The 27,554-nt window shown below is 41.9% G+C and overlaps 1 protein-coding gene across 2 annotated transcripts in view; it reads right to left on the bottom strand.

Moving 5' to 3' along the window:
• Positions 1 to 1,406: 1,406 nt before the first annotated feature.
• The window catches only part of PPARGC1A (PPARG coactivator 1 alpha), a 241,036-nt gene continuing 214,888 nt past the window's right edge, over positions 1,407 to 27,554 (bottom strand). For both annotated transcript variants that reach the window (XM_069631879.1, XM_069631878.1), the window contains 3 exons: positions 20,780 to 20,901; positions 16,173 to 16,324; positions 1,407 to 3,949 (listed from right to left, as the gene is read on the bottom strand). In XM_069631879.1, the coding sequence (XP_069487980.1) occupies positions 3,846 to 3,949; positions 16,173 to 16,324; positions 20,780 to 20,901 (378 nt within the window). In that variant the 3' untranslated portion in view covers positions 1,407 to 3,845. The remainder of the gene's footprint in view (positions 3,950 to 16,172; positions 16,325 to 20,779; positions 20,902 to 27,554) is intronic.

The raw sequence follows: 27,554 nt of genomic DNA, 5'->3' as shown, positions 1-27,554 counted from the left end.
TTCCATTGCTTTTTTACCACTTTTTTGGTGGTAACAACATTACTGCCATTCATACCGCACCAGTGAATTCTGACTTTGGGGTGAAGTGGAGGATATTCACCATCCTACAGATGGAGGTAAATCATCAACTTTTTCACCAAAATCATCAGAATTAGCTCTTTAGAGTGACTATTTACAGTAAACCTGAAGAAATCCCTATGGAGCTGGATAGAATACAAACATTTAGATTAACACCACTTTAACAGCATGCATAATCCAACAGTAAATCTGCTGGACTGAGTGGTGGTAACAGTAAAAATGACTGGCAATAATTGAGCCAAAACACTGCAGAATTACCATCAAACTAGTAATGAGTTTTTTTCTTTATTTTTTGTATTTATTGGTTCTTTGCCATAGTGTAGGACCATTTATATTTTTTGAGAGACAATGTCAGTGGTTTTCCTCCGTCTTAAATCATCTGATGTACCACAGATGTGTTATATAGGCAGAATCCTATCATCCTGATGATGAAATGAAAAGGAGCAGAGTTGGATTCCTTACAAATGCCAATCTAGATGAAATATGTGTTGGGAGTTTTAGCACACGTTTTATGATTGTATTGTAACACTGTCCATTTTAGTTTGTTAATGTCTAACTTAAACGACCATTCATGTGCTAGTCAGCGTGTAATGTTGTATATATTCTTAGTATTGTGAACATTCCCAACATCAATATTTCTTTAGAGAATAGGTGGCATTAATATTATAATGCAATTATTTTTGAATGATGATATGATCATGTTCAGACTCAAATGTCTTTCTTCGGTTTTTATGAAATGCCCACCTTGTATCTAACATTAATTGCTACAGTTATAATTACGTAAACAGATTTGAAATTGTAAGTGGAAACACTCCTTTCAAATAAATGAGAAAATTGTGCAAACAAGTCTAGGACATTTGGGTTTCTAATCCTAAACAATTAGAAACGTGTTTAGCATTTTAGAGCATGAGAGGAACAAGAAATGTCATACAACTACAGCATTCTGTAAATGGTCTGCTATGGTTCTGAGGTATAAACATTCTTATGAATTGAAATGATATGTTAATATCTTTGCACAAAAGTTATTCTCCAAATGTAGAAGGGCAATCTATGCTAGGAATGTGTGCATTGTTTTTTCTTTACATACATATTTTAATGTAATATTCACTGAGGAAAGTTTTAGAAAGACAATATTAGTCAGGTAGTACAGTAGAAAAAAGTTAGATCATAACACCGTGCTTTTTTTTTAAAACACACACTTTATATATATATACTTATATGTCAGCAATCCAGGGCAAAATATAACTTATTTCACATTTAATCACATAAATTTAAAGGCAAAATAGGCAATGCATCTGGTCCTTGAACACATAATATGATATACTAAATTGATTTCTTAAAAATAATTTATTGCTTTTATTATATTTTTATACAACATAGGATACTCAAATCCAGAAAGAAAAAAAATGTAAACTTTAATTTGGCATTCACATAATTAAGCAAGTTAAAATACCTGCATTTCAACCTACAGAAGAACAACAAGAGATATGCAGATTAAAGCCGTTACTGCTGTAACATGGAAACCCTGAAAGGTATATTTTATTGCTATCTACCTACATAGAAATAAGAGGCCAAAAAGATAAAAAATGTATATAGAAACAAACATCGGGCAACATGGATGTTGGATTCGCTCTGAAAAGAATATGCTGGTGAAAAAATGAACGCAGCTTGGCCTACAGTGACACCATTTCCTATTCATCTGAACCAGTCCTTGCTGTAGAAAGAGAAGCGGTAGGATTGGACTGGGCATCGATGATGTGACACACAGATCCTATAAACAAATTGAACAAGTCATGAATGCCAAACAGTAGTAGAACACTAACCTTCACACCTTAGAGGAGCCACATGGACAAATAATCATGTCCAAAAAAATGTGTGTTCTGGTGACAGACACAATTCCCTATAAAAGTAGTTGCCTAGACAAGCAATGCCATCAAGAACGTTGTCATGGACCTGTGGAAGGTCATGCTAGTGCACGGTGCCACGCTGCTGTAAAGCAGGTTGGCATCTCCAGCTTTGGCACCTGACTCTAGTCTGACAATTGTTATGCATCCTAGGTATAAATATTTCACTGGCCATTTTAAAAAAAAACATATTTTAGTCATTTCTTCATTCAAAATAAATATGATAAATGCAACTGATAAATATGCCTCCTTCGGTAAACACAGGAATGAAGTTTCTGATATTCATACAGAATGCATAAGCTGACATCCTAGAACCGGGCCAAAGAGAAGATTACTGGCTTTGTATGTGAATGCAAGATTCACAAAAAACAAATATATTGTACAAATCAGAGTGCTTTTGAGCTATTTTGCTCTGACATTAAAACCACAGAAGAATTTGTTCAAATTTCAAAAGGCTTCTTGTTTGAAGTTCTGAAAACTAAAGATGCACAAACAAAATGTTTAAAAAGATATTTCATGAATGATTACCCCATAAGAGACTTCATAAAAAATCTATTTTCTACAAAATTTTAGATGACAAAGTCGGATTCCACTAACAATTTTGGTGTACAAAACTGCAAAATAAAAGCAAGTAGCACATACAAGTGGAGAAGTCTTTTTAAAGTGATGAGAAGTCCTACTTCTGGAGAACTAGAGGACAAAAGGGCATTCCTTGATAAAACATCTAGGTGGAAGCCCACCTTAATAGGGACAAATGTGCGTAAAGCATTTTATTTGTGCACTTCACGATAACACACACACACTGCCTTTTTACAATCAAATATATATATATATATATATATATATATATATATATATATATATATATATATATATAGCATAAATTTAGCTCCCTAAATATGTTAGTGTACAATAATGTTCACTTCATATAATTACATTTGAATATTATAGATTAAGAAAAAATCTGCATCATTGAAAAGAAGGCTGCATTTACAGTGCATAGCTGTAACAAATAAAGGACATTGTCATACAGTATATACACAAAATAAAAATACTCCATTTAACAATTGTAAATACTTGAACTACACATTCAAATGTAGTGTAGCCGCTATCTGGACATTTTCCAGATACAATGTAGTTATACCTGGCTCGCGCCTTACTGTAACACCACATCCACTCGTCAAGAAGAAAAAAGTGACACAAGCTGCATCGTTGACCATTTGCAAGGTTCTTTTAAAGTTTGATGTGGAAGATCGATATTCTGGACATCTTGCATGGGTGTCAGATTTAAGGAAAATGGCTTCAGAAACATTAGGTGCCAGCAGCAGACATTATCTTGGTGTATTCCCTGCCTATACCCCAGGCTCTCACAAAATCAGTAGTAGGACTTTTAATGTATGATTTGGTTTTAGTTTTTACTTCTTCTGTGTTCTTGGTAATGAAGTCCAACAAGAAGTATCATTACTGAATAAATATACTAAGCGTATGCATCTTAGTTTATAGGAACTGTATGTCCCCTATATTTTAGTATGGCCTTCATACTTTGTAGGTTCTGCCCTTCACAGGTTCCTGTGGTGAGAGTGCTCTATCATTAGGTGCTTTGTTCTTGTCTTGACTTGAGTCTTCGGGATTGGCAACCTTCACCACTTCAGGAAAGCTAGCTATCTGACACCATGAGTGCACATGTTTGTTCGTCGTCTCTTTTCTCCCTCCACTCCTCAGCAGCTGTGTTCATGTAAACCTTTGTAGTACAGAGTGTAAATCAGGAGAAATTCCTTAACTTGATTTCCAATAGTCTTGTTGATGGACATGCTGTCCATGAGGTATTCTCCATCCGTCCATTGTCTTCACACTTGGTGCATGTTACCTGCGAAGGCTTCTCTGTGCTTCTTTGAGCAAACTGTCAAAATCCATGGAGTCATATTTGCTCTTTGTGGAAGCAGGGTCGAAGTCGTCTGAGTTTGAATCTAGAGAAAAATAAAATAATTGAAGTAGAGGGCACATGCCAATTGGAATTGCAGAAACGAATCCCTCATCTAATGAGCACTAAACAAATATTGAAGTAATTATACCAAGTGTCTGCAAACCTGGTGTGTCGAAGTGTTCTGGACTACAACCTCCACAATCCCTCACCATTGACTAAGGTGGCTTGGGTTGTTGGCAGTTGTAGTCCAGACCTGGAGAAAGAATGTTTGCAGACCACTGAATCAGTCCCTTCTGGCATTGTAATTGCAATATTTTTAAACAGTTTACCCTGGTGGGATCAAGATGGTACAACAGTAATACACATAGTGGTATGAGGGAGAAAATCAAATGCACAAACATTCCAATCCTCTCTTTCCTATTTGAGCTCATTACTTATCCATTAAATGCTCACTTGGCTTGATATTTCTGTCTGACTCTCATCAAGAAGTTAAACATTGTGCTAAAAGTAACAATAAAATAGTGTATTCCCTCACATAAATATATACCATTTCATCATTTTCAAAAAGGAACACTTCAAATATAGAAACCAGTATGTATTTCTAATTGCTCAAACTTTCAGGAGGTAGGAGAGGGTGACAAAGGATTTTACAGGGATCGTTCACTTCAGCAAAATGGCAACACAGGAATACGAAGTAGGATTTCCAAGTTCAACAGCCATAAAGCAAGGCACTACACCACATCCACACCACATCTCCTCCTCTCATGACAATGGCAGGCATTATTTCTTGTTGTGAGGTAGCATCACATCCTCTTTAGGCACTCACAGCGACTTTAATATGAAATGCTCATCGCTGTTACTTACAGCTAAATGATCAAAGTCAAATAAGCAGTAAAGTCTAATATTGTTTTTGGCACATAAATGTTGCATATGACCAACAAAAACAGTTTTACAAATTCAAAACGTAGCAGAAAAGCAATGGAGTTGAACTCTCCTGGCAGTTGCTGAATAACTAAACTGAAAATGCTTTGAGTAAAAAAGAAAAATCACTAATTCTACAATCATTAAGGGGATTGAAAGTACATTGTGTAAAAACCAAAACCAGTAAAATGAATGTGCAGTGCTGTGACAGATTGCCAATTGCGAGGGTGTTAAAGTACTGTTTTTTTTTATTTTTATGAATTAAGAAATGATGCAGGTAATTCTGCTTCTGAAAGGGGAGTCGGCCATTCAGACGTCCCTTTACTGATGTTTCATGCCAAAAGCATAGCCCATACATGTGCCCTCACTGCATCAGTCGCATGACATCTGCAGCAAGTGCTTTTCTTTGGCACGGGCAGTTTTAAAAGTCAGATGTACATTCCTAACAGCTGCTGTGATGCAAAATACTGCAGCCATAGCTTATTTTTTGGAACTTCCACAGCTCTGATTTCAAATGTAATAATTGCTGCCTTATCCACCTGGTTGCAGGTTAATCTGTAAGGCATATCTGGTTATGTGTTAATTACTGATAAGAGCACACAATTATTAAAGTCACACCAATCTGATATCATATACGTCTTACCTCTGTGAGGGCGATGTGTATAATGTCAGCCTGGCTGTCTGCAATGCTCCCAGTAACACAATGACCAGGAAGCTGTCTACCTGTGATCCCATAGGAGGAATGGTAACACCTCCCTTTAGGCATATGATCTACCACTAGGAGAGATCCTGTTAACCCTGCCTCAAAGGGGCACACGCATTACAAAGGCCAGCTTCACACCAGGTTGCTGCACTCCAAAGCGCCTTTGTAGGTTGCTGCAATCCAAAGGGCCTTGAAGTTTCAAGAATGGGATGGGGGTGGGGGGGGGTAGTGTATCCAGAGAGAATTGAGTGGACATATGAGGGTGTTCCATTAGCTTGCTTTTCCTTCCAGCTCCCTCCATTTCCTGTGGAACAAGACGCTCTTAGTATGATGCAAAAAGCCAAAAGTGTCTTGTTATAGCAACTCCTGGTATGACTCAGACCTCGTCACCCTTAAACGCAAGTGCAGGGTGGCTGAGAGAAATGGCATGATTCCTGTACATCTTCTGACAAACTGGCCTGCCGCCTGCTCCAAAGGCAATACCGGCTCTCTGTCCGCGCCAAGAAGAGAGCCCATGAACTCTTTAAAATCTGCAAGGAGCTTGCCAATCCTGCTGCAGTCTCTACCTCACATGTCCCCTCCCAGGCCCTCTGCATGGCCTTGGCTTCTCATTTCATCTCCAAAACTCAGGACATCCTGTCCTCTCTCTCTTCCTCCCCTCATCCCCTCCTCCTCCTTCTACTCCCCTCTCTTCCTCTGGCACTTCCGTGGCCACCTCTCCTCCCTACTTCTCTGCCTTTCCATTGTTCTCCCCTCACAAGGTCACTAGACAAGTCCAATCTATGAAAGTCTCATCATAACAGGTTCTCCCTTGTTCCTCTAAAACCATCAAGGACGGCATTGACACCTTGGCTCCTGCTTTGGCTGACTTCTCCAACCACTTTCGTCTCAGATCGACCCTCCCAGGTCCAACTGGGGTCCTTCCTCTCCTCTATCTCTATCTCTACCTGTGGTGTTCCCCAGGGGTCTAACCTCTCTCCCTGGCTGTTCAACTAATACATGGCAATTTTTGCCCACCGCATTGCCGCTCTCTTCTCCAATTTTCAGTGCTATGCAGACGACACTCAGCTTATTTTCAGGCTCCCTTACGCCACCCCTTCTACTTCTCTCATCTCTGACTGCCTACCTGCTATCCAGGAGTGGTGTGCCTCCAACGATCTCTGCCTCAATGCCAGAAAGACTGATATTCTCCTCATCGGCATGCCTGCTCCCTCCTTTCCTGTCGCTCTCTGGCGGGCCGCTCTTGGCCCTCTTCCTTCTCCCACTTCTGAGGCTAAAAACCTCGGGGTCATCTTCGACTCCACTCTCTCCTTCTCTGCTCACATCTCTGACGTCTCTAAGAAGTCACACTACCAGCTGCACCTCCTCAGAGGTATTCTTCCTTTCATGTCCTTCCCCCAGAAGTTCACTGTCCCCAGAGCTCTGGTTCTCTCTAGGCTAGACTACTGTAACAGCCTCTTTCTAAATCTGCCAGCTTCTACTCTCCGCCCTCTGCAACTCATCCAGAACTGGACTGCGAGACTTGTCCTTGGCCACAAGCCCAGGGATCGTATCTCTCTAGGACTGAAATCTCTGCATTGGCTCCCAGTGGCTGCAAGGATTAAGTTCAAAGCTCTCTGCATTGTCCATAAGGCCTTCTGGGGACTGGGGCCTCAATACCTCCAACTCTCTCTTCCTAAATATCTTCCTGCTCGAGGTTTTCGCTCATCCACCTCCATCTCCCTCTGGGTCAGTCGCTTCTCCAATCAACGAGTTGGTGGTAGATCTCTTTCTTCGGCTGGGGCCTCCCTCTGGAACAGCCTCCCTGCCTCCCAGAAACATGAGGAGAATGATCTCTGGTTCCCGGAAGCACCTCAAGACCTTTCTCTTTGCTTCTGCTTTCTCTCCTCCTCTCCCCTGCTGAATTCCGGGCTGAAACTGCACTGGTCACCTGGCTACCCTTTGATCTCAGGCCCAGGAACACTCCCCACCAGCTATGCACCTGCACTGCCTCCCGGGCAACCCCTGCATATGGGGGCTGTTTTTTCTGTATCCCTACTGTCCCCACCAGCTCCTGACACTTGATGTCTGCACTTATTACTGCACTTGCCACTAGCTGGCCGCACTTTTTCCTCTGTTGTATTTATTTTATTTATTCTTTACTATTGATCCTATGTATGGCACTGCCCCTCTCCCTTCCCCCCGCACTTACCCTCTCTCTCTTCCCCTGCACTTGCACAATCTCAATGTCACCGGGCCTAGTAAGATCTTTGGGCCTCATTACATGGTAGGCGGTAACCATGGCGCTATTAGTAAATACAGCCGTTGAGGTCGGGTCCCGCAAAGGGACCTCGTAGTAAGGCAGTAGGGGATTACCGGCACTGGTGCCCTTACCGGTGCTGGTAATCCCCTACCGCGTTCCGTGTAATGAGGCCCTTTGTCTTTGTCTTCCCTCTGTCCCCTCTCCCTTGCCACGTCGCGCCTCAAAACATTTGTGTATAGGCGCATTATAAATGCCATATCATATCCTATCATGGTACTGCAAAGAGGCCCTGACACCCGTGTCTACTTTTGTGACCATAGTGACTTTTAATTCCCCAACCCTGCCTTTTCCTTGAAAGACATATCCATTGACGTTGCTGCACCTGATCACCCAGCTCAAATGCACTGGGTGCTATTCTCTACCAGTCAAGCATTTATATTGTGTTTTAGTTCGTTTTTTGTATTTTTATTGTTTAATTAAAGTATACATATTTGGGCATTGTTTTATTTTGGAGTCGTTACACTATTGCTGTTTGGGTTTCTTCTAACACTTCACACCCCTCCTGAAAGTATAAGCATACATTGGCCCATGTCACTACAAAAGGCCAATGGGGTATACCCTTTGCCCTGCATATGTTTCACCTTTACGATTTGAACACTGCTGGTTCCGTAGTCACACTACTATCAAAGGTGTTGTAAGTCAGGTGTAACTTATTTTATCAATAGCAAAGCCCTCTCCAAGTGTATGGTAGGCGTAAATTAGAGTTACCCCTTCTAAATTGTTTGTGAATGTGTCCCATTGAGTGGTGGACTAGCCTACAGGGAACTCTGGAGATATCCTGTCCTGTTGAGCTTCTTTTGAGTGGGATGAATTAAAGAATGTGTTACAAAGCTTCGCATCCATGTTAATATGGGGAAATTTTGAAAAACATTTTCACTGCCAATTTACATCTCTCCAGTCCAGCCTTGGGCCCATTTCTTCCATTGCAGCAGCCAAGAGCTAGTCTCATTTTGGTTGGTAATTCAAGTTGACGCTGGTAGTTTCTTTTATAATGAGAATAGTATGTGTTAATGCAATTACCACTGGGAGTAAAGACTTAACAGGCATCAAAAATTGAACAAATTTTGAAAATCCAAGGAAGTAGATGTGATTGCCACTGGTATCTATCTTTTCTGTGGGGAGAGCTATTTTCCAACTGACAACAGTTCTTATTTACAGCAGAACTCTCCACACTGTGGCCCTATTTGTATTGAAGACCAATTGTATTCAATATATTGCACCATACATCCATCCATACCTTATACAGAGGATCTCACAAAAATATATTCCTTTGTGTTTTCACACTAAGTGCAACAACAAAATAGCTGAGGTCCCTTTGCTTCATTTGTTAAAACCTTGGCAGTGGGCGGAGCCTATAATGATTTCTTATCGGAATTCTGGATGAACATACCTGCCAAGAATGCAAATAGTTTAGGACATGAAGCTTTGATTTCGTTGCAATCCATCGCTGTGTTTTATTGCGCAGGCGGTGAACTGCTTAACAGTCCTCCCACATGGTGCTCGGAGTCCTCTATTATGTCCTGGGTACTCTGTCCCTAACGCTGTCATTTTTTGAGATGTGAGACACCCCCGTGACCTTCTTACTGTAGAACAGTATTGAAACCTAGATATTTCTCTGCCTTTTTCTGCTTTTATCAGATAACATTTGAACAAATGACTTGCCACCTTGTATGCTTTCATCTTCTGCTCTCTATCTCACCAGAAGTCAGTCACATTTTCTCAGCCGCTCGCTATCTATTTTGCCTTTGAAGTGAATTACCACATATGCATCGTCAATAATGCTCATCACTGTTATCATTTATCTTGAGGTCGACATCCTTTCAGGTGAAAAAATAGATTTATTTGTATTCATCTGAGTGGTATTAAAGCAAAACAACAGTATAGCCGCCCTTTCTATTCCGAGCTTGATACGGTCCGGTCCATCAGCACCTCTAGTAAGAGGTAACCAGGGGTCTAGTTATGTTATGTGATATTTGTATAGCTCCTACGACCATCATTATGGATTTGGAAGACATTCCAGAAGACTGAAGTCTGTGCATGCATGAAAATTAAAAAGCATTATATTGCATGGAAATAGTCTAGTGGCAAAGTTGGTAAACTTGTAACATGGAAACTGGAAGCCCGGATTCTTTATGATTTGCCACTACGGGCATGTACTTGACACCTAGTAAGTAATCAGCCTGCCAAGCATACTTTTGTGGGACATAGTAGTTCCTCTCATAAAGATTATGCATTTGTTTTATCTAGTGATTGGTGAACAGTAACTAAATTCGAGGTATTATATTGTAATGACCACAAACCGTTGTTTTTTACTCTCAAATTCCTAGAGCAAATAAATCCTGGAAGAGGCTCTACCGTCAGCCTTGCATATCCGAGCTCAGCCTGCTATTAAATGGACTAGGATTATTTCCACCAAACGCAAGCCAATTATCTACAATGTAGCACTGAACCCTATTGAAAAGATTTGTAATGCAGAGGCATCACTTGATGAAGTGCTAACTGAGTTTCTTGAACTAGTTACCTATATGGGCCCCCTCTTTCTGCAACCAACGGGAGAGATTAAGAGAAAAGCTGTGAAATCAGTGGGCTGGTTTGTCGAGGACTGTAGATGAATCACAAGAGAACTAATGTACTGATTATCTGGGAATGAAAGGATGGACAAGAATCATATATGGGTTCTTAGAGCAAATTACAAGATAATAGTTAAACACAAGAAGGAAGTATATAACAGGGCAGAGTTGGTGGAATTATCAGAGGCTGCAAGGAGAGGTGATTCAACATCCTTTTGGAAAATTGTTTTGGGTAAGAAGGATGGTAGTGACTCCCACTTGCACGGCTGAGTGGAGGGCTCACTTTGCAGAGTTATGTGGCCCTTGTCACTCTGTACTGAGGGATGTTAGGGACAATGATACTGAGAAATACCGAGAGTCAGGAACTAGAAAGTTCTCCATCTTGGTAGCTGAGGTGGAAGAGGTCATATGTAGCACACAGTGGGGGAAGGCCCCTGGCTCTGACAGGATAGCGCCTAATTTATTTAAGGATGAGCTTTCTGTATTGACACCTGTTTTGTGGCAAGTGTTCAATGCAGTGATTGCCACCAACTGTGTCCCTGGTTTATGGAAGGGAGATGAGTTGGTGCCAAAATACAAAATGGTGGGACAGCCCTGGTAATTATCGACCGATCTCGCTATTAGACGGTGTGGGAAAGATCTTGGCCGGGGCATTCTTGGAGCATCTCCAGGAGTGGGTAGCAGCAAGAGATCTCATCAATCATTTTCAGATTTATGCCTGGAATGAATACCCTAAAACAATGTTTTTGTCTATTCCTCTTCCTAAAGAAATATACATTTATTCGCAAAGTTAAGGTCTATGCAGTCTTTGTTGATTTTAAGACTGTATTTGATACAGTACCTAGGAACCAACTTTGGCATGTTTTGGACAAACGGGGTATCCCAAGCACTCTTACAAACTGTTATTAGCCAACTGTACTCAGACAATAGTGCTGTGATTAGATGGGGACTGGGGGGAGAGAGGTGACAGAGTCCATTAAAATGGAAGGAGAAGTGAGCCAGGGATGTGTCCTTGCTCCTCTCCTCTTTGGCCTTTATATTAATAAAGTGGTCACTGAACTGGTGGATGGCTGTATCGCAAATTGGTTTGATCCACCTGAGATGTGACAGAATGTAGTTCCAGCACACTTTTACGCGGGTGACGCCATACTGTTGGTGACATCCCAGATGGGGGTGAGACGCTCCCTAAATTGTTTTGTAGCCAAATGCTGACAGTTGGGTTTAGAGCTTGATAAAACCAAGACTAAAGTTATGGTTTTTGTCCTGAAATTATCCAAAGGTCAGAAACTGCGCATTGTGATTGATGGTTATAGACTTTAGCAAGCTCCATATTATGATTACGTGGGTGTCAGGTTCTCGGTAAAGGGTTCCTAGTCTGCTCAGATGATCAAAACCTCGAATACTCTGGAGAAAAATGGCAGAGGTGCAGCCAACTGTCATGCAAGTCATTGCCTGGGGAATGTGATGGCAGCCATTGAGATATATAAGATACATGCCATTTCTTAGGCCCTATAAAGGGGGTATGCTAAATGTGGATCACTGGTCATAGCTAAGAACAAATTCTTAAAAAGTTTAAGATTGCCGGTGAGCACCCTTAACGTCCCCTTATTATTAAACGTTACATGGTACCAATTCAAATTCATGTTGTGAACACATCGGTTCAGTCTTGGGTAAGATGGGTAAGATGCCGACCATCCCCAGGATTGGGAACCTATAGAGAAGCCCATGAATCTATACTGAACAGTGCAGGTGGTTGTTCATTGCCATGGGTCAGACATGTTAAGAAATAATTAGTGGCCTTGCATCTGGCCCCAGCATGGAGTGATCCAATGGCGTTGACAATAAAACACAAATACATGGTAAAAAGGGCAATAAAGTCCCTTTCCTCAGACTCAAGGAGGAAGGTTCCAAGTTGAGCACGGGTCTAATGTATGTGAGATACAAACAAGAACCAGGTTTTGAAAAATATCTCGACCTATTCAGCCAAGTTCAGCACGGGACTTATACAAAGACGTCCGTCTCAACACATTGAAAGTAGCCACTTTTACAAGCCATTGGAGAGGACATACTTGAGCTGTATGCACAGTATGTGGACATGAGGATGAACCATTGACACACTTTTGGTTATTTTGTGATTGTTTAAGGGAACTAAAAGTCTTGTACCTGCACCCATTGTTTATAACTGCCTGTAAACGAAGAGTATCTGATGCTATGTTCTTTTGTAAAATTCCAATCAGCCCTAATGTTGCATATCGTGTTGCAACATATATACACCAAGCCTGGATTAAAAGGACTCAAAGAATCCAATGGCTGTCAACAATCAATGGTAACACTGGGCTGTTACAATAATGTGCTGTTGTAGGAGCTAGAAGAAATTGATAAGGGGATCTACTCTGGTCATTTATGTAAGCACGATAGCACTTTCCCAAAACCCGAAATTGTCTGGAGGGATGGACATTTCATTTAAATGATGCTGTATTTATAAGGTTTTTTTTTTACTTATGTATAATGTGTTTTCCTATCGTTGTATAAAATCCAGTTTTTATAATTGAGAAGTTCTATTTTGTTTGCGTTTTAAGTGTTTGATGCTGAAGACAAATTACCAACTAAAGCCTGTGAAATGAAATAGTAAGCTCTGGCACTTGCTCTAAAATGTCATGTGATTACCTCCCTGTGAAAATAGGTGTGAATAAAATATGTTACTACCAATTAAAGAGTGGAGTCCTACATGTCCCTTACGCCATCATTTCATCTTTGTATCCACTGCAATGCACGTTCTCTCTGAGTGCTCCATTTATTTATCATTATTTATTTATTGAGTATTTACAATGCGCCTATACAGCAAATGGTGTTTCAAGGCACAACAAAACAGAAGGGGTTTGGGGAACAGAGGAAGAATATCAAAAAACGGTCCTACTAGGCCTGGTGACATTTAGGATTGTTCATGTGCAGTAACAAGAAGTGTAGGGGGTTGGGGAGGAGGGGGAAGTGCTGATCAGAGAGGAGAGCATGCAGTTCTGGTGCGCAGGACAGGGGTGAAGAGGGCCCAGGGCTAGGCCAGTGCTAAGGGGAGGCCAAGTGTTCAAGTGCCAGGGGAATGCAGAAAGTGCAGGGGAATGAATGTCCACATGCTAAGTGCGAGGACAGGGCTGATAGGCTCAATAGGGGTGCAGGCCCAGCAATGGCCAGTGCAGGGGGAGGGAGCCTGGAAGGGCAAGTGCAGATTAGGGGGTGGGGGCTCAGGGGCTACATCTAAAATGCCCAAAACATGGCCAAACACCACTTCCTCATTCAGTACTGTAGCACTAGAAGGTAGCTTAGTGGGTAGAGCTCTCACTGCTGCAATCTGTGTGTGATCTGCAGGTCACAGTCTCGAATCCTAGCAGGGGAAATTTAGCCTTTCATCCTTCTAAGATTGATAAATACTTTAATATCTGAAGGTCTATAGGAGAGACAAGCACTGTGTCTATTTCGAGCCGCCCCTACTTTCCTACCCAAATTTGGATCACATCATTTGCAATGTATGCCTCTGAAGCACCAGCTCTCCCTCACATGCTGGAACATGCACAGGTGTAAGCCCACCAGAATTAATGTCCTCACTATTTTGATGCACCTAAGAGAACAATTTGTGTGCTGAAGGGTGCATTTCAGTCTACCCGTGGATTTATCTGGATGACCCCATATGATAATATGGGAAAAGCCTATCTATTCATCTATTTCCATTTCCATGCGGTAATGGTGCCAGTGTTTCCACGTCCATCTGCAGCCGGTGGCATTACGCCCGCCAGGTCAGACCTGGCAGGCGTAACCCCACCAGCGGCAGAATCTGTAGTTAGCCAGTCTTATAACGGTGCCGGTACGGTTTTACCGGCACCGTTAAATTCGGACCGGCTAACTTGTAATGAGGCCCAATGTGATTAATAGTAGTTGAAGCATATCCTCTTGTTAAAATGTACATTTTTATCAAAATAGTTCTATCAATGACCTCTGCGTGTTATATCCACCAGACCCACGTGGGCTTCACAATCTCCTCTCCTCACTGTCCCTAGATTCAAAGAGCAGGGGGTAATAGTTTCCCTGTAATGTTGACAAACACTGGAATACCCTCCTTACACATCTCAAATTGGAACCCTCCTTCTAGTACTTCAGCAAAAGCCTCAAAACTTGGCTCTTCTCACTCGATCTCTAATCTCCACTTACCATCCCCAACGATAACCAATTAGACATGCTGGAACTGCACCCTACCTTTAAGTTTGAAATATATGCGCCACCTATACCGGCTTTGACGCGCCTCTGTAACCAGCAGTCAATGCTACTGCTCTGATCTCACTAAGATGAGCTATACTGTAACTGCATCCAAGGCCTACGCCTTCCTACTTCTCATGTATTGTCGAAGCTTTTCTGTAACAAGCGCCTTGATGCCTCAGGCCTTGGTGTGCTATACAATTGACAAAATAAATAAAGATAAAGATATTTTTACAAATTACAAAGTAAGAATTTCTGGCACGTTTCAAACTCTTGGAATCGAGGAGTTCAAGCTGTCCGGTTGGTATCTATTTGTGAGCTATGGGGGTTGGTGGTTTGAGGACAAGTTCAACGTATTTTAAATAGCCCCCCAGGATTCTTTGTGTGTTTCTGCATATGCACAAGTCACTGCGGTGCTGTATTTGTAATGTGGTAGCAAAGAATTATGGGAAGGTTAAGTATCCGCCCAGGACTCTTTGTTTGTTTTTGCATATGCACTAGTCACTGCGGTGCTGTATTTGTAATGTGGTAGCAAAGAATTATGGGAAGGTTAAGTATCCGCCCAGGACTCTTTGTTTGTTTTTGCATATGCACTAGTCACTGCGGTGCTGTATTTGTAATGTGGTAGCAAAGAATTATGGGAAAGTTAAGTATCCGCCCAGGACTCTTTGTTTGTTTTTGCATATACACTAGTCACTGCAGTGCTGTATTTGTAATGTGGTAGCAAAGAATTATGGGAAGGTTAAGTATCCGCCCAGGACTCTTTGTTTGTTTTTGCATATACACTAGTCACTGCAGTGCTGTATTTGTAATGTGGTAGCAAAGAATTATGGGAAGGTTAAGTATCCGCACAGGACTCTTTGTTTGATTTTGCATATGCATTCCTCACTGCAGTGCTGTATTTGTAATGTGGCAGCAAAGAATTATGGGAAGGTTAAGTATAAGGTTAAGCAAAGTATCTTTGCTTTTGCATATGCATTCCTCACTGCAGTGCTGTATTTGTAATGTGGCAGCAAAGAATTATGGGAAGGTTAAGTATAAGGTTAAGCAAAGTATCTTTGCTTTTGCATATGCATTCCTCACTGCAGTGCTGTATTTGTAATGTGGTAGCAAATAATTATGGGATGGTCATGTATCCGCCAGGAATCTTTGTTTGTTTGTGCATATAAACTAGTCACTGCAGTGATGTAGTTGTAATGTGGTAGCAAAAACCTATGAGAAGATGAAGTGCCTGATTTATAAAAGCACTTTTGAATGGGAAACCCCCATTGAAACAGGCTTTGTAAATCATGCCCTAAGAATCCTTCCAGGCGGTTTGTTTGTGTTTGCACCATTAGGTTGTAAGCCTTTGTTGTGCTGTGGGCTTTCGCTCCCTTAAGCAGAACACATTCAAGCTTAGCCTAGCACATAATCACCGTTTTAGCAGTGGGCATTCTATCCAAATCCATCCCCGGCCAAATGCAATCGTGTTCCATTTTCATCTCTGCATGATGTACGCCCCATCCCTGCACGATCAAATCCATACCTAGGTCTGCATAGTTAGACTTGCAAAATTGCTTGCTTCCGCAAAAGTACAGCTCAAAGTCAGGCTCGTGTGACCGGCGCAGAGTGTATCCGTTCCCAAGAGCAGCGAAGGCATCGCAAGTGTAGCGGTATGTGATGAAGCCATAGCAGTCCCTGGAAGTGAAACAAAGGAGAAGGCATGGGAGAAATAGTCAGAAATATTGCAAGAACCCAAGGTGCCACAGCACTCCAAACACCCCCATTTCTGTGGCCAATTCTCAGCAGGACGATCCTGTCGTGAGACTAAGCACCTGAAGACATAGGATTAATAAATACGGAGGAGAACAAATCAACAATACTCCCAGCTCAATGTATCACCTGTTAGACCCACGCGATAAACCTGCACACCCACAATCTTCCCGGCATGCATATAGAGGCGGTATATTCTGCAGAAGAGGCCAACAGGGGCCATGCACAGGTGTGGAAGATAGGAAACAGTGTCTGCCAATCGTTGGCTTGCTTGCAATTAAAACTCCTAGGCAGATGTAGCTACAGGGGAAGTTATTACTTTAAATATTCCTACTTTCTGATCTTTGTGTGCTGTATAGCAGACTTTTGCAGTATATTTCCATGAATTATTTTCTTGTTGCATTGCAACTTTAAATTATGCCCCAATTGCACAAACAATGCAATGAATGTCATCATTGTAAGCAGTCACAGAAAAAAGGAGACGATTGATCTCACTGATAATGCCCGATTTGGCCTAAACATGTCTAGGGTTGGTGGTGGCCCAGCTGTTCAAGCTGAGTTACCCAGTGTAAAGTGGGATCAAGCCTAATTTGCATATGGTTTTACTTTTTCTTTAATGGCATAGCTGGCAGACAAATGATGGTCTAGAGGACTGCCTAGAGTAATGACAGAGGTTGTGATGTATTCAGAATCTTATATCACTCACTCTTCAGTTTTACATGAATCCTCGTAAGTGGGTGGCTATACTAAGACACTGGGACTGAGACTGACGTGCCTACAGAATCAAGGTATACCTCACTGTTGATGCTTAACAAGATTAAAACACGTCTGGGATTGTGTGCGCTCTCATACCAAATAGGTGTGAGCTCGCAGTGTGGGCCTATTTTGCCGTAAGGTCATTCCTAATGTACATATGATTTGCATATTACCCCTTTTCTAATAACAGGAGGGGCAGATGGTTGGGAGAGTTACACAGAACAATGTCAGATAGCGGTTTGGATTTAATCAACACCTCCACTTCATCACTCTTCAGTTTAGAATCCCGTAAGGTGCCATTACAATAAAATAAATTTAAAAAACATTATGAAGAGCAATTGACAAACTAACTGCAACTATGCAGAGTAAAGGAGAAAATTAAAAATACATTATTCAACGTTTTCAGGAGAAGATCTATGATATCCTATGTTTGATTAAATGTACAACTTGGAGAAGCACAGTTATGGGTATATGGGCATACATGTGTCACTTCTTTCAGCCAGGCCAATTGGAATGACCATTGGATGGCTGTGTTGTTTGTTGTGCGATACGGGGAAGATGCTGTTGCTTCCTTATTTTCACCCCATTTCCTGCAATCTCTGTGTCTCTACCCCTTCTCTCTACACCTGCCACCCATCCTAAATCATGCCTGTGATCCTCGCAGTCTGCTGACCATCTCTCAACCTCTGTATGCTCCACCCTTTCAATGTCTCCCCCGCACCTCACACATGACTCTATGGCCCTTAACCAAATGTTCCAGGTATGTCCCCTTTACTCTTTTCTTGTCTGTATATTTGCATCACCCAGCTTCCCCCCATTTATCTGTATCCATTCCCATTCCCTCCTCCCGACCCACTCTCTTTGCATGTCCAGATGTACTGGACAGAGGGTAATGTTTTTGCAATCTACAGATAATCACTGGCCACATTATACATTCACTTTACATTCTCTTTATCTTCCGCAAACAATTTTAAGTGGAATGGAATGCATTGCATTGACAAAGTATCTAAAGCGATGCCCTGTTGCAAAAATGCATGGAAAATCTATCTTTTTGCACTAAGGCAATTTTTTCCTAGTTCTTATAATTTGCCTAACTGCACTTGTAAGGGTGCAATGGTTTTCTAATATGTCCCAGTGTTTTTAAACATAGGGCACCCTTTGCCCTACTGCTAAGACTGTGCAACTGGCACCGGTGCAAAGTTTCTGCAATCATGCATAATTCTGGTTCTGTAAGGCTCATGTCAGTTTTCAGGATGTGACAAATAACATTTCTTTTACATTTTAACAAGATTGATCCAAATGGGGATATTTTATAGGTGCATTTGGTATTTCAAAAGTCAATTGTTTGATTGTCTACAGCTCTTTCATGAGATCACAGAAACACTATCTCTTCTAAAACGAAAAGAAGGTCCAATCAGTAATGACTGAAAAGGAAACATTCAAGATGATGCTCACCACACTGCTCTAAAATATGTTGTTCATGCCTTCCTCTGTTTGCTTAAGTAAGGGGGTTGGAACACGTATCTCTCCAGATACCTGTCGCTATCCTTCCCATGATCACTCACCATTGTCTATGCTGGCTAGGGCTGATAGTAGTTGTAGTCCAAAGCATCTGAAAAGCCAAAGGTTTCAGACACCTAGCCTATATATTTCACCTTCACCTCACTGATGAGGCCCAACAAGGCTGAAACACGTGTATGGAGTTGCTGTTGTTACCCTTGTTCAGAGAGGAATTGCCATAGCATTTCGGTGCTGGACTGTCCAAGTGGGCGATACAAAGACTGATATGCAAATGGCTATTTCCCATCTGTGAAAGGTACAGTGAGCAAAAAGCGTGTGCTGAAAACTCTCATTTCAGAACAGGTTATCATGCCTTGTTCTTTCTGGAGAGGAGCGCCTGCTAACTTTTTTGAAATATTTGCAAGGAACTTGGGGTTGGTCACCCCAAGTTACCAGGGGGCAACCAGACGTGGACTCTCTGCTCACTGTGCTCAGAGAGGCACGGCTTCACCTCACTGATGAGGCCCAACAAGGCTGAAACATGTGTATGGGGTTGCTGTTGGTAGTCTTGTTCAGAGAGGCATTGCCATAGCATTTCGGTGCTGGACTGCCCATGTGGGCGGGACAAAGAATGATATGCAAATAGATATTTCCCATCTGTCAAAGGTAAAGTGAGCAAAAAGCGTGTGCTGCAAGCTCTCATTTCAGAACAGGTTATCATGCCTTGTTCTTTCTGGAGAGGAGCGCATGCTACCTTTTTTGAAATATATATATATATATATATATATTTATCCGAATACAGATTCAATAGAATGAACAAAGGTTGTGAATAACACAGAAGAGAAGACAGTCTCAAGAGAGAGAATCATAAAGGTTCGATAAGGTTACCCTTGGAAAAGGGAAGATAAACTCTTCATAATAAAAGTACAAAAAAAAGAACAAACCTACCGAAAACCATTAACAAGTGAGAAGATATCAGTCTAAGGCAACATCTTTTAAGAACAATCATAAGGATAATAAAGTGTTAAAATAACTGTTGAAACTGAGTAAAGAAGTCACAAAAGACTGAAAATCAGCTATTAAGCAGACTTTTGCAAGAAACAAAACTCAGGTGAAGGGAGTCATTCTCCTGTCTTTAGCTGTTAGAATAGTGGCAGGGTCAGTTAGGTTTAGTTTGGACAGCGGACAGATTTTTTTAAGACATTCACTGAAGACTGTCAAGCACTGTAGCTAGTTTTTTTAGATAGGAAAAAACACACAGAAGCAGAGAGAGATAGGCATGATCCTTTCCTTTCTTATATACACACTTGAAATGTCTTATAAGATTCTGACCTGCCACATAATCCATTGGGATTTCAGCAGAATTACTGACTGTGGTAATTCTGCCAATTTTGCTGGTGTTTGGTGGTAAGGAGGATGACTTACATCCAGCATTTTGCTGGAGTTTTATCCTCCACCTTAACCACCAAACTTGTAGTGCGGCAGTTCAGTAATGCAGCTGTAATGCAGCGGTAACAGATTGACTGCAGCATTACTGCCGTTTTCACTGACACTGCAGTGCTTGCATAATGAGGGCCATTGTGTTTGTGTAAAAAAGTGAAGCAGCACACGAGGTGTAGCCGATAAAACATATGCTAGCCGGTAAAGCAGAAGATGGGATTTCAAATCCAGAAGTTATTTTCAATGCTAATAGCATTAATGAGCCTATTTTCTTTTTTTAAAAGGATGTGCATTTTGCCAAGTCCTTAATAATACTGCAGGAGGGGCACGTGACTGCTTCTCTCTTGCCACCTGATAGAACAGGGAAGGCTGGAGAACTACATGAAGGAAAGTAGCTATCCCAGAAACAGTTGCAAATCTGTCCTACTACTCTATCTGTCCTCCTTGAAATTGACTCTCCTTTGGCATGCCAACTGCACAATGAACAACAGCTTTACTGATGAAGAGGCACTGCTAGACGTTGCCAATGCTTTATCGTGGACTAGTGAACTACTTCTCAGTGCCTATCACAAGAAAAGGGATAGGCAACACAAGAGGATGGGTGGATTCAATATCTTGTTGTTACAGTGCACTATAATAGAATAATAAATATAGAGAGCAAGTAGCAATCAAGTAAGTAATTACCCATCATCGCGCAGATTTACAGTGCATTCTTCAATTTCCCCAAACACCTCAAAGCGGTCCCGAAGTTCTGTCCGACTAATATCCGGTCTGATTTTACTGACGTAAATGACACGGCGTTCTTCCTGTTTAGAAAGAAAGGAATGTTCAGTTGTAAGACAATGGCATTATTGTAGGCAGGTGAAAGAAGGCATAGGTGTTGGACTCTGTCACTAAGTAACTTGGGGAAGACATCACAGAAACATTTAGCAATCAATGAGAGTTTCAAACTGGCATGGGTGTGTTCGGTAAAGGACATTAACTCAATGACAGAAAATTGGAATAAACAATCTGAAAAAAACTCAATCACTTTTTAGAAAAAGATGCCAATTCATTTTGCCAATGTCTTTGTTTTCTTTTTAGTTCCAATGAGATTCTGAGATCCGCCAGAGAGTGGCATCCTGCTCTCTGCAGTCCTTCAAATGTCACTTTAACTTGTGTTGCTTCCTGCACATCACCTTCTCCTGCTCTCCATTCTTGTTCTCTGCCCGCTGAGGAGACTTTTGTGGAGTGCAGTATGTACTTAACCCCATAAATAAATAATACATCTCTTTGGGTTTGTCAACCTGATGTTAGCATTACATATTTGAAAACACTGAAGTGCATATTGGAAAACATGCGCATCTAATAACTGGTTTTACAACGAAGTCAACGCCGCCTCATTTTGGGGGCGGGGGTGGTGTGGGTGTTTGTGTGCGTGTGCGTGTTCGTGTGCGTGTGTGTGCGTGTGTGTGTGTATTATCAACATGATAGCGATTTTGCTGTATGTTTAGTGAGTTATTTACTACGGTAGTATGTCTGATATTTGTCTCTAAAGAATGATAGAAAGTGATGTGCTGGATAACTAGGTCATCTTTTCTTTAGAGCAAAAGTGAAGCTCCAGTCGACAGAACTTACATTGGCCAGAGAACTGACTTGCCATTAGGCGGATCTATTGAGGATATTATAAAGCATCTGGACTTGTGGCATAACTATGCCACCTCTCACTAACATTAAGATGGCATATGGCATGGACCTAATAATAATTATTTACTAAAAAGTGATGCTATTTGTTTCACGCTAGGGGACTACAGGGCAGCTGTTCTACAATCACTCATTTACTTTACATAGTATTTTGACTGCTTATAACCACAAACCCACCTCCCTCACTCACTCCCTCAGAGTGACTACTGGCTTTGCCGAATGAGTGTGACTTTAGACCGACATAACTGACTGCTTCTGTCTCCTCAATACATTTTGCATCTCAATACAATAATCAGTGCCAGATAATAAGTAATCAATTTATCTAGATCCCACCTTATGAAAAATAGCATTTATTAACCCAGACTTCAAGTGAAGCAACTTGGCAACATATTTATGACATATGTAAGGATTGAACTAGAGCAAGGTTCTGCACCTTGCAGCCTTTCATATGTTTTGGACTGCTACTCCCTTTCTCCCCTGCCATTGAGAATGCTGACTTCGGCTGATGGGAGTTGTGGTTCAAAACGCATGCTGATTCAAAGGTTGCAGACTCCTGAAACAGCATACAACCAAAGATCGGGACCACTGACCAAATGCACTAATGAATACAAGGAGTGTTAACTGGCGGTTCTACTTGTACACATATGTCATCATACAGTTTTATATATAAAAGACAGTCACAATAAAAACGTATTATTTGATTGTAATAAGCACTTGTTTCACACATCTATGTCATTCTACAACTATAGCGGGGTCTGCAACCAGCAGCTATCCACGTTTTTAGGACTAGGACTCCCGTGATCCCTCACCATTGACTATGTTGGCTTGGGCTGATGGCAGTTGTAGTCCAAAACCTGTAAAGAGCCAACGTTTGCTGACCACTGAACTATAGCGTAGCAGAGTACCAGGATATACTTCAAGGTGCTAATTTTCTATATAGAATATGCAAGACTTTGAACAACTGAATGTAAAACTTTGCATTAATATAAAGTTTTAGGGGGTCATTACGAGGTTGCTGGGCCTAGCAGTGTGGGATGTATTTACCCATGCATCCGAGCCCTACCTCAAAACTGTGCAGTACTGACATGGAAAACATCATGATGGCCAGAGCTTCCCAGAAAATGCACAGGGAAATGCATGAAGAATAGGCTGCCACCCATTTTGGCCGATGTTATGGGCACAGAAGGACACTGCCTAAAACCACCATTGGACTACCCACACAGTAGTCTGAAACCATTGGGAGTGGCAATGCTGATTGCCAAAAGCAAACCCATAACTGTTGGGAATTCATTTTCTTAAATCCCAAAAAGGGGTGCAGTACCAGTACTCACCACTATCCAAAAGCCGGCGTTTTAAAACAACACCAGATTTTACTTTTTTTTGTGTAAAACTGAATAAATGAACCCAAAACATGCCAAAGAAAGACATTTTAAGAGGTGGATCCAATGTAAAGTTATATTCTGAAGTGACTTGAAGGTTTATAACAAGACTGGCTGAGCTGTGGATTTCAGCAGTTTAAGTAAATTTGGACTGAAAGACACTAAAAAATCTAAATGTTTAAATTGACTGAGTGACCTACTTTTGTGTGTCACATAGGTTTCAATTGTTTAAATGTCATAGTTTTAAACTTAGAATCAGCATTCTAGCTGCATATGTAAAAATGTTTAGTTTTATTTGAATGCAGAAAACTGGGGAACAGAAATGACATGTAGCTAAAAACTGGCTTAAAGAGATTCCAATTTTGCCTGGCAACTACCCCCCATCAGGAGTGAAACTTGAGTCACAGCTGTGTTCCCAGGCCTATCTGCCTTTTGCTGGCCACACTAAGGATATGCCATCTCTCTGATAATTGAATTAAGGGGAGCCCCCACAGAATACAGGAGCTCTGAACAAAGCCCTGTCCTGACCCAGGCAAATGGTTTATTGCAGATGTCGTAAATGTCGCTTCCTCCTGGAAGGACAAAGGAGGGGCACTGCCTGTGAGAGCAAGCTGGCTTGGCAGAACTGGAAAAAACAGAAATTCAACCTTGTGCTGGGGAAAACCACACCCCTTTGGGGCCAGAACATAACTCTAAAAAGATGAATAACTCATAGAGCGGACATGTGAAAATTTTATAAATGATACCATAATTCTTGTGATTTTTCTGCCCACATTTTAAGAGGTTTTTAGAACCGGTGGTATGTTCAGGGGAGTTTTAGCGGAAAAGAGGATATTACTCAAAATGTGTGCATGTGAAAAATCTGACACTTCATCAACTAATGTCCATACTCCTTGCGCACATGTGTGTAAATTTGGGGTAATGTCCGGTATTGCAAATCAGTTAAAAAGTGCAAATATTGCCATTTCTGAATGCAAGCTCCCAGGAAGAGCAGAGTTTGAACAGGGGATACCTCCTGTGATATGTGAGGGGTGCATGTAATTTTAAACAATATGTACCTCTGCAAATATGTATTTGGTTCAAATCTAGATTTGTGTGCAAGTTGACAGGAGGAGTGGACTTTCTGCAGGCTGTAAAATGACATCACTCTGACACAACCTAGCTCCCCCAATCAGGGGAGAAATGAAAGCTTGGCCAATGATAAGTGGAGAGGGGCTGGCTAGTGATGCTGCTCACACACACCCATTTTCAAAACACATAAAAGCAGAGAGACAGGACAGATAGGGACCTTCAAATCCATTTGCAGCTGGAAGCTCTGCCGGGAAAATCCATACTTTACCTCCATCAACCTTCAGAGACCCAGACCAGACCAGCAGAGTAGAGCTGACCTGTTAGCAGAACCAGAGAGAGCTGACCCAGATCACTGTGAAGTGCAGAGACCAGAGTCCAGTCCAAAACCTGACCAGATCCATGGCGAGGCCCATTTCATTCAAGAATATAGTGTGAGTACCTAGCAAAACTGTGCAGAACCAATCTCCTAGTTAAAATAATATAATCCAAGCTATTTTAATCTAAGTAGAACTGCCTCCTAACTGTCACCTGTCATTTGTAAAGCTGTCACCTGTCATTTTCTAGTTGCAAGCTGCACTTGTCTTTTTGAACTTTAAAATTTCAATCTGAAAAACGACCTTTATTTAATCGCTCATATCTCCATAACCGTTTGTGCTAGAGACTTGCAGTAACTTTCATCTGGAAGCTGAGATCCTAGGCTTTCTTAGGACCCCAAACCGATAGTGATAGTCCTTGTAGTTCCTCTGTAATCGCGTCCGGCGCATTCGCGAATTTTGCCGCGATTTGCAAATTTCTTCACGTGTAAAAATCTGCTGCTGCTTGCCTTCCATTTGCCAGAAATTCGTTTAACCTGCTAATTATCCCTGAATCATTGATAGTGTGAGCCTGGACTAATATTAACTAGATACCACTCACCCTGAACCTCTAGAGGGAATTAAAAGCATTTTAACATATTTTCACTCCATTGCCAGCACATATCAAAGCATTTTGCCTGTGTTTTCAACTTCTGTAGTCTAAGTTGCTGGGTGAACTGAATTACATTTGAATTGCATTTCTGAGAACTGTGTGCCTTCCTTCCATTTCCTTGCTTTGCATAAAAGGGGGGGGGGGGTGAATTGTCCAAGAAAGTGATTACATTGTCTTTGCTGCAATCCTATCAAGTTATTTTCTGTACTGCATTTCATTCCACATTGCATCCATTGGAAACCATAAAAGTATTGTTGCTATCTTATCCATCCTATAACCACTCATCATTGATTATAAAGAAGTGTGCTAGTGCCAGATTCTCCGTTGTTAATCTTTATCATATCAGATTAAGTGTGATATTCAATTATTAATTTATTATAAAGCGTGATATACATATATATATATATATTGTTTAAATTATCAATTAAACCTTTTAACTTGCAAAACAGAACTACTTCTTGGCTCAGTGGTGTCAGGAGGATTCCAAGAGAGGGGTGTTATATAGGGGTAGTCATCCAGAACGCATGAACTGGACATAAAGATATATCAATAAGGGTTTTCATTCAGTATTCTAGACTAGGCGTTGACTTGGCTGTAGTGCTGAATTGAATCCTCTTACAAATTGGGGGCTCGTAGCCGGGATTCTGGGTTAGAATACCACTTGTGCAGCTTAATACAGTGTGCTAACTGACGGGATGCATACATCCAGTCGGATCACCACGCTGCATTACGCTGTGAAGCATTCCTCAAAAGGGACACTCCAAGAAAAGTTCTGTTCTGCAAAAATAAAATACAAACTTCTGTAAGTCAGGACAGAGACCAATCTCTAGAATGACGACCTTAGTAGACATGAAAATAGCCAGAGAGCACCTCTTGCATAAGCTATTTGTGAGAGGTGAATGGACCGAACAGGGCCAGGATGCGTGGTTGCAGGCCATCACACAACAGGTCACTGAAACAGGGTCAGATATATATAGAGATCAGGGTCCCTTACATGTGGCCCTGAGTGAACTATATATGGCTCCTAAAGCCAAAGAGGAACACAATAAGATTGCCAGGATAGCAGCATACCTGTACCTATATATGGGAGACATGCAGGATAGATGTGCTGAAAGCCAAAATCTGGCAAATAGGCAACAGATGGCATTACAGAAGGCCCAATCTGATCTGGACTCTTCTGAGCAGAGGCTGCTCAGGAGCCAGGAGTCAGAAAATGACAGTAGGCAGTATATCATTAAAATAAAAGAGGACATGGATATACTGCAACAGGAAAAGGCTGACCAGGATACTAGATTTCTGGCCCTGCAGAAGGAGCACCGAGACAGTTTGGACTCCTTACTGCAGAGCCAGAAAAAGCTGGAGCAACAATTAGACTTTAACAGGGCATGCACGGAGCAGGTAGCCACCCTGCAAAGTCATCTAGATAGAGTGAAGGTAGAGAGCAACAAGCTGATTTCGAAAGACCTGGATACCCAGGCAGAGTTTGATGAAGAACGCCAGAAAGCTGGTGCCTTTCAAAGGCAGAGGGACGACCTGGTGGCACAAATGCAGGCTCTTAGTCAGGAAAGAGACGCCTTAGGCCAGGAAGTCTGCCATTTAAAAAGAAAAATGGAAGAAAATCACCTGGCCCACCAGGGACTGGGTGACCTCCAAAAAGAACACCAGAACTTGTTAGAGCACACCAGGAGGGTGGAGGATGCTCTAGCAAGAAAGGAGCAGGCCAATAGGGACACAGCTCAGGAGGTAACCCTCCTGCAGCAAAGACTGGCCCAGTGCTCCAGGACCAACCAGGAAGCACAGAGGGAAAATGAGGCCCTCTGTCAACACAATGATAGGCTCCAACAACAGGTAGCGATGCAGGAGAGACTGATAGAGTCTAGTAAGGCCTTAACTGAGGAACTGAAGGCACAAATGCAGGCTCTTGCATTGCAACAGGGAGCAGGGGCGGATAGAGATGAGGTTCGCTGGGAAAGGGAAACTCCGGAGCATAACCTCAGGAGCCCTAGTACCAGAGGCCCTCATACCTCTCAGTCCCTGGACTCTGCCACCCCCATGTCCCCTGGCGCACATGAGCACCGGGCCACAGGGATGGCAGACTACTATCCAGACAAAAGTATGGGGCTCATAGGCCAGTACCACCCAGGTATGGAGGGGCGGGCATCCGGGTATGGGCACCCCAGCACAGTGCAATTTAATGGGGAACCCCAGGAGAGTAGGCCCATTAAGGGCATCCTGAAAACCTCTGCCCAGTTAGGTCAGTGGGGGGGGGGGGTACCCATCAAATCCTGGCAGCAAGGAAGAATCTGAAGACTCCTCTGAACTGCGCAGGACACAGGAGACCAGGTCCCCACATTCGGCCA

Source organism: Ambystoma mexicanum, chromosome 6q (assembly GCF_040938575.1).
Source record: "Ambystoma mexicanum isolate Mex_15411 chromosome 6q, UKY_AmexF1_1, whole genome shotgun sequence".
NCBI classification, from domain to species: Eukaryota; Metazoa; Chordata; class Amphibia; order Caudata; family Ambystomatidae; genus Ambystoma; species Ambystoma mexicanum.
This window is presented reverse-complemented; position numbering and strand designations above follow the sequence as displayed.